Source organism: Alosa alosa, chromosome 7, assembly GCF_017589495.1.
Source record: "Alosa alosa isolate M-15738 ecotype Scorff River chromosome 7, AALO_Geno_1.1, whole genome shotgun sequence".
Lineage (NCBI taxonomy): Eukaryota > Metazoa > Chordata > Actinopteri > Clupeiformes > Clupeidae > Alosa > Alosa alosa.
In genome coordinates, this window is record NC_063195.1 from 5,216,025 (window position 1) to 5,224,139 (window position 8,115).

Consider the following 8,115-nt stretch of genomic DNA (forward strand, 5'->3'; position numbering starts at 1 on the left):
GCAGCTACTTCTGTCCACGTAGCATTGATGAGACAGTCACATTTTTTCCTACATGGTATTATATGGAGAGAAAACAATTGCCTTTGAGTATTTTAATAGTCCGTTGTAAACAAAGAACTGTTCTCATGTAACCCTTTTGTAAATGGACTGAAGTTATTTAAAATCTACGTGTATCGACATAATGCTAACCGTTAGCATCTCTATGGGATTTCACATATACATTAGCCATAAGCTAACGCATTAGTTTCTATTCTGTAACTTGGAATGCTAGTCTACATGATTTCTCTTAAACAAAACATCGAAGGAAATAACTGAGATGTACTCTGTTGGTCTGCTTAGTTTTACAGTGAATCCTAAGTAGGCTAAAGGTTTTTGAAAGGAACTTCAGCTTCAGACTTTCTCTTGGGAAACTGTTAGGCCTAGTCATTTTCTCTAATAGCTGGCTAGACCATGTCATTGCCACACACACAAGTGGGGGCAAAATTGGAAATGTGTCATAGAGTGACAATGCATTGGTTGATTTGGTTAAAAAGTCACAGGTTAGGTTATTGGTTATTATTGTATTGATGCTATTCATAAATAATGAGCTGTAAAGTAGCTCAGACTTTTACAATTTGTTTTAAAGGATATCGACTAATTATCGTTATCGTCAAAATCACAAAAAATATCGAGATATTATTTTTTGTCCATATCGCCCACCCCCATGGTAGCATCTGGCCAATGACAGTCCTCCATGCAGATCATGTGGCCTGTTTCCACCAATCACAGTCTAGTAAACACAGGTATTTGATGATACCTACATGGGTCCCTTTTAAAAGTCGATGTAAACAGACAGTCCAAAACATCAGCTTCCACCCAATGAAGGAGGAGTTTAAAGCATCTGGCCAATGGCAGTCCTCCATGCAGATCATGTGGCCTGTCTCCACCAATCACAATCTCCCGTTTCCCCAGCTACTTCCTGTGCTATGAGGAGGTAAGGAGAGAGGAGGACGGGTCAGGAGAGGAGGAGGAGAGTCTGAGCGAGGGAGAGAGAGGAGAGGAGGAGGAGGAGGGAGAGCGAAGGGAGAGAAGGTCGGAGGTCAAGATGTGGTCTATTGGGCAGTGGGTCCAGACGTACCCCAACCCAGAGACCGACGACATCTACGAGTGGTGAGAGCGTGCGCGCGCGCACACACACACACACACACACACACACACACACACACACACACACACACACACACACACTAACCCACAGACCTAGGACATCTACGAGGGGTGAGAGCGTGCACACACACACACACACACACACACACGCTAACCCGGAGACCGACGATATCTATGAGTGGTGAGAGCGTGCGCACACACAGACACACACACACACACACACACATACACACACACACACACACACACACACACACACACACACACACACACACACACACACATGCTAACCCAGAGACCGACAACATCTATGAGTGGTGAGAGCGTGCGCACACACAGACAGACACACACACACACACACACACACACACACACACACACACACACACACATACACATGCTAACCCGGAGACCGACGACATCCATGAGTGGTGAGAGCGTGCGCACACACACACACACGCACACACACACGCTAACAGACCTAGGACATCTACGAGGGGGGAGAGCGTGCACACACACACACACAGACGGACGACCTCTATGAGTGCACATACTGACGACACATCTATGGAGAGCACACACATGCACTTAAGTTGTGTTTATATGCCTGTAGGACATAACACAGTGTGTGTGTGTGTGTGCGCGTACATGTGTGTGTGTGTGTGTGCGCGTACATGTGTGTGTGTGTATGTGTCTGGATACGTGTGTGCCTGTACGTGTGTGTGTGCGCGTGTGTGTATGTGTCTGGATACGTGTGTGCCTGTACGTGTGTGTGTGCACGTGTGTGTGTATGTGTCTGGATAACGCAGTGCCTGTGCGATATGTTGTGTGCTGGCGTGTGTGTGTGTGTCTTGGCGTACATGTGTGTGCCTGTACGTGTGTGTGTGCGCGTGTGTGTGTGTGTATGTGTCTGGATACGTGTGTGCCTGTACGTGTGTCTGTACGCGTGTGTGTGTGTGTAGGATCCCGTGCGGCATTCCTCGAGCGCACTACCAGCAGCTGTTCCACCTGGGGCTCACTGAGCCGTCCGTCTGCAGCGCCACCGACTGCCTGCTGGGGGCGCTGCTGTCTTACGACAGCCAATAAGAACACAGCGCCACTGCACACACACCCAATGGGAACACAGCATGACAACTAGAACAGCCAATCAGCACAGCGTCATGGCGACAACCACCAATGGCTAATAAGACTCATATGGCTATAATGGCTGTTGTTAATGGTGTGTTAAGGATGTGGTTAGGCATGTTAAAGATATGTTTAAATGTGTTAAGGATGTGTATGGGCATGCCAAAGTATGTTTAGGTATGTTAAGGATGTGTTTATGGTCCAGGGGACACACACTCTGTTCTTGAGTGCCGTGGGGGGGGCTCAGTTCACACAGGGAAGTAGGCCAGAGTGAGCAGACCGCCCCAGGGAACCTGCTGCTGGGATTGGAGCAGAATCCTGCAGGGAGTTCTGATTCCACAGTTCCATTGTTCAGTCTCAGGGAAATCTAGAACAGTGGAGTTATTAGGTGTTCAGTGACCCAAGAGGGCCACACATGAGCTAGTTTCTTGTTCACACTTTATGCTCATAAGCTGCTCTCGTTTCATTGTTGTGCTTTGCACGTGTTGTTGGTAATGTTTAGAGAGGCGTACACAGTCTGTATGAATCAAACAGGTTCTTTTTTACTGCACCATGCCGTAGTATTCCTTAGATATTTTAATATATGTATATACACACACATACATACATATACACTTCTCAGTGGGACCAGTCCATTGATTGATGAATGATTTGAAGTTGTGTGTCCATGTCAAAGTGCTGGTTTCATTGTAATCGTGTGTGTGTGTGTGTTCCATTGATTAATGGATGTAGTGGAGTTCACATTAAAGCACTGGTTTCATGGTGATCTTTGGGTTGTGCACGGGTTCACTACTACAACTGAATAAATGGGTTTCCCCTCAGAAGTGCTGAAATGTTAGAATGCTAGAATGTTCATTTGTGATGTTAACCACAAGACGCACTAGAATGCTAATTTGTGATGTTAACCAGAGAACACACCAGAATTTTCTGTGCCCGTTTACCAAAACTCTTCGCACATCATTGAGCCGTAAACTGTGACTCAAAATAATAAATGTACTTAAAATGTCTTGCATTACAAACCACCACCAAGTAGACAGAAGTTTTTAAAAAAGAAATCATTTTTTATTTGGAATAGACAGTCTGGAAAATGAAAAATGAAAACAAATCGTTACAACTTCAGTTTGCTAACAGATTTAATGATGCGCTCCAACTTCACTTAAACACACACACTAGGTTCAGATGTGGTGTGTGTGTGTGTGTGTGGAGAAGGGAACCCTGTCCGTGTCGCGGAGAGCAGGATCATGACTAACAGGGCAGGGCAAGAAGCACAAGACGCGGGTGAGGGTCATTTCAAGGTGGGGGCTAAATTCAACAGCGTGAAAAATACAACAGTGTGTCCATCATCATCATCAACTTTAAAAACATGTCACATGAGTAACACACACATCTCTTATTAGGGCCACCCCACAGAACCACAGCTAAGACCTGACCCAACACAAACACTGGCCACATCAGAACCACATCTGGGCCAGACTGCAAGCCTGTTAGCTCCTTCCTAAAACCCACATTGCCATCCCCCTGACTACACAGGATGAGGACTCAACAATATCAACAGTTCATAACTTTACAATTTAAGATTTTTTCAGCTGTTCATCCCTCCCATACTTGCAGGGTTCGGGTCATTTTAGTTTGCCGCCAAAAGCACCGGTCAACAGCACTGGTCAAGAGGTGTAACTGAGTCTAACTATCTAGAGTGTGTGAGTGTGTATATCTCTGAATAACACTCATTAACAAGGTCAGGTTCAAACGAACACAAAGCCACCATCCAGGCAGAAGAACCATTACAGCACCCCACACACACAATCCCTTGAACCCTTACAGGCCACCAACAGGTTGCTCAGGATCTCAAGAAATATTACAGGCTTTACTCCCACACACACACACACACAGAACATGGAACACACCTCAAAGACAACATAAACAAGTTTAAGTCTGAGGCTCCTGGTTGCTTGGCGATAACAGTGCATCACAAAAATACCCTTACAACTAAAACAGCTGTAAACTACATTGACAGCAGTCGTCTAAACACACACACGCACGCAGCAGTCGTCTAAACACACACACGCACGCAGCAGTCGTCTAAACACACACACGCAGGCAGCAGTCGTCTACACACACACACGCAGGCAGCAGTCGTCTACACACACACACGCGGGCAGCAGTCGTCTAAACACACACACACGCACGCAGCAGTCGTCTACACACACACACGCAGGCCTTCATTCCCATCCCCAGTGCTCCCTAGCGCCCAGGTCTTGTGTGTGTGTGTGTGTCAGGGCCTACATGGGCGATGGGATGTTTACGTCAATCATATCTACAGTGTAGATTTACATCAGAGTCAAACCACATTTCTGAAGACTGCATCAGGAGCCCCCCAGGAAGCCTTCAGAAATGCGGTTTAACCTCGATATGGTCATATTTCTCTAACTCCTTCAGAAATGCTCTCTAAGCTCGATATGGTCATATTTCTCTATATCTTTCATAGATTCCATATTAGTCATCACAGTGACTAATCCCTTCATATCTAAATTATTAAATCACAGTGTGTTGGTGACCAGTGCAAGACCTCTGCCTAGATATCAACTAAGTGACCATCTGGACACCCAATCCCAGCCACAGAACAAAACAAACACACACAAACAAACACAACGAAAACAACAAAGACACAATGACCTGAACTTGATCGATTAGCAAACCGCACATTAATAGGCCACATTGTTCCAACACACACACACACACTTACTTACTTATGTACACCAGCACACACACACACACACACACATTAATAGCCACATTGTTCCAACACACACACACACAAACACACACACAAACTTACTTATGTACACCAGCACACACACACACACACACACACACACACACACTTACTTATGTACACCAGCACACACACACACACACTTACTTATGTAAACCAATACACACACGCTTACCAGCAGATATAAGTAACAACACAGTGCTTTCTTCACGATTTGCATACACCTCGACTGGGGGGAGGGGCATATATATCCATCTCGTGTTGTGCAGATCAGTCTGTGCTTGTTTAACAATGTGACCATGTTTGCATAAGAAGGGTCCATTTCTTCATGGGACTTGGTCCTTGTTTAAGCTCCTGGTGGGGCACGGCCTTTTGTAGGGCCTGAGCACTGGAGGTGTGACAACCCTCTTGTTTGTCGTCCTTTTTTTTTGCTTTAGTCACTGAACCCTTCCAGGACAAGACGCCTAAATTGGGAGCCTGACTCACCTCTTCAAGACACTTACGAGAAAAACAGAGTGAAAGTGAAACACTCAGCACAGGAAACCGAGTCACGTCTGCCAGGGAAACAGAATCATGACATCACAATGCCCTTTAGAATCCTCCTATCAAAGACATTCAATTTTCCCCCCCAATGAGAAAGGCTTAATTCATCTCCAGCAATCCAACAAAACTCTACCATGACCGGCATTGGGCCTTTCCCTTTCATTCGAAAACAGCAGTACCTAAAGCAGAAATCCCAATACTGAACAGATCTTCCTCTGGGTCAGTGCATTTAATTACAATCCCAATCATAAAGACCACTAACAGTACACCTCTCAAACACCTTCTGATAATATAAGTCATAAGGTTCACAAAACACTACAGTTCACAGTGACTTGGGGAAAAAAAAAAGAAACACAGAAAGAGAACAAAAAAGGGAAATCCTTCCAAAACATTCTAGATTTAAAATCCTGACCAAGACAAGAACACAACATCAAAATAATAATAATAATAATAATAATAATAATAATAATAAAAGAAATCACTACAAAATATTCCACATACACATCTAAAAGTCCAAAACTGACATTTATTTAAACCACTAGGGCCCAACCGAACATAATTAGTCTTTCCGGTAGAGATAAAGCCCTTTCTGCTTCCACCAGAGGAAGGTAGGCAACTGAATCACTAAGCTACACTACAACCTTCAGATCAGCCTACCAGAAACTCACTCCGCGTGTCTTATGCCAGTGTCATGATAAAAATGTACAAAATGTCACATAAGAATCAATAAATAAAATCATAAAAAGTACGAAATTAACCAAAAAACAAAACAAATGGTAATCACATAAATAACTGGGAAAATGGCTATAGATGGATGGAGTTCAACATCAGCTCTTACTTATTCTAACAACAACGTGCTCGCCCTTTATCCAAAACATCGATTTCCCATCATTTTATTTTTCTTACACCCCCATCGTCTGGCGTCCGATGGTTACAGTACACCTGCCTGAGTCCAGATGCTCCCTACTGCCCTTCAACAGGCAGCTGTCCGATGAGTGACCTTTGCTTAGGGTGTTCTCATTCGCTAGAGTCCAGACACGGATGATGCCCTTGAGAGGAGACGCAGGACCAGGGCTCAAAGTCAGAGGGGGCCGACAGGGGTCAAAGCGTCCACTCTATAGCAGGGTGGACAACAGAGGCAGTGATGTAGCTGTCTGTGTATGCGTGTGTCTGTGGTCCAGGCTCTACTGGTGCCTGTATGCTGGTGCGCCATTTGGTAGATTATTGTGGCTATTCTGGTCAGCAAACAGTTATATGGTCATGTTGTCTTATTGCATTTGTGCTGGGGTGTTGTGTGTGTGTGTGTGTGTCTTAGCACCAGCCTGTGTATTCTGGCAGTGTTGGTCAGATTATTGTAGGGGGTGTTATTGCTTTTCATCGTGGGGTCATCCAGATAGAACTGTGAGAACTGTGTGTGTGTTCGTGCCTGCATCTGAATGTTGGGGTTACTCAGTGTGTATGCAGAACCAGTCAGACCTGTGCACCAGTGTGTGAAAGAGTGTATACATGTGTGTGTGTTAAATCAGTGGTGCGTCTCGGTGTGCGTGCAAGTCAGTGGTGCGTCTCGGTGTGTGTGTGTGTATAGGTGTGTCAGTGGTACACCAGTGTAGGTGTAAGTCAGTGGTGTGTCTCCGTGTGTGTGTGTGTGTGTGTGTGTGTGTGTGTGTATACATGTGTGTAAGTCAGTGGTGCGTCTCCGTGTGTGTGTGTGTGTATACACACATGTGTGTAAGTCAGTGGTGCGTCTCCGTGTGTGTGTATGTGAGTAAGTCAGTGGTGCGTCTCGGTGTGTGTGTGTATACACATGTGTGTAGGTGTGTGTGTATACATGTGTGTGTGTATACATGTGTGTAGGTGTGTGTGTGTGTATACATGTGTATACATGTGTGTAGGTGTGTGTGTGTGTATACACGTGTGTGTGTGTGTGTGTATATACACATGTGTGTGTGTGTGTGTGTAATATACGTGTGTGTGTGTAGGTGTGTGTATACACATGTGTGCAAGTCAGTGGTGCGTCTCCGTGTGTGTGTGTGTGTGTGTGTGTGTATACATGTGTGTGTGTGTGTACATGTGTGTGTGTGTGTACATGTGTGTGTGTACGTGTGTACATGTGTGTGTGTCGATATTATTACATGTGTGTACATGTGTGTGTATGCGTGTATTATTATGTGTGTGTGTCGTGTGTGTTAACCACATGTGTGTGTGTGTGTGTGTTATACATGTGTGTAAGTCAGTGGTGCGTCTCTGTGTGTGTGTACATGTGTGTGTGTGTACGTGTGTGTGTGTGTACATGTGTGTGTGTGTGTACATGTGTGTGTGTACGTGTACGTGTGTGTACATGTGTGTACATGTGTGTGTGTACATGTGTGTAAGTCAGTGGTGCGTCTCTGTGTGTGTGTGTGTGTGTGTACATGTGTGTGTGTACATGTGTGTGTGTACATGTGTGTAAGTCAGTGGTGCGTCTCTGTGTGTGTGTAGCGTGTGTGTGTGTATACACACGTGTGCAAGTCAGTGGTGCGTCTCCGTGT

At 45.2% G+C, this 8,115-nt stretch overlaps 1 protein-coding gene across 1 annotated transcript in view; it reads left to right on the forward strand.

The window, feature by feature from the left end:
- c7h19orf67 (chromosome 7 C19orf67 homolog) overlaps positions 1–3,101 on the forward strand; it is an 11,794-nt gene extending 8,693 nt beyond the window's left edge. Inside the window, exons 7-8 of the mRNA XM_048248153.1 lie at positions 952–1,149; positions 2,109–3,101. Coding sequence (XP_048104110.1) covers positions 952–1,149; positions 2,109–2,232 — 322 coding nt within the window. The 3' untranslated portion in view covers positions 2,233–3,101. The remainder of the gene's footprint in view (positions 1–951; positions 1,150–2,108) is intronic.
- The last annotated feature ends 5,014 nt before the right edge of the window (positions 3,102–8,115 follow it).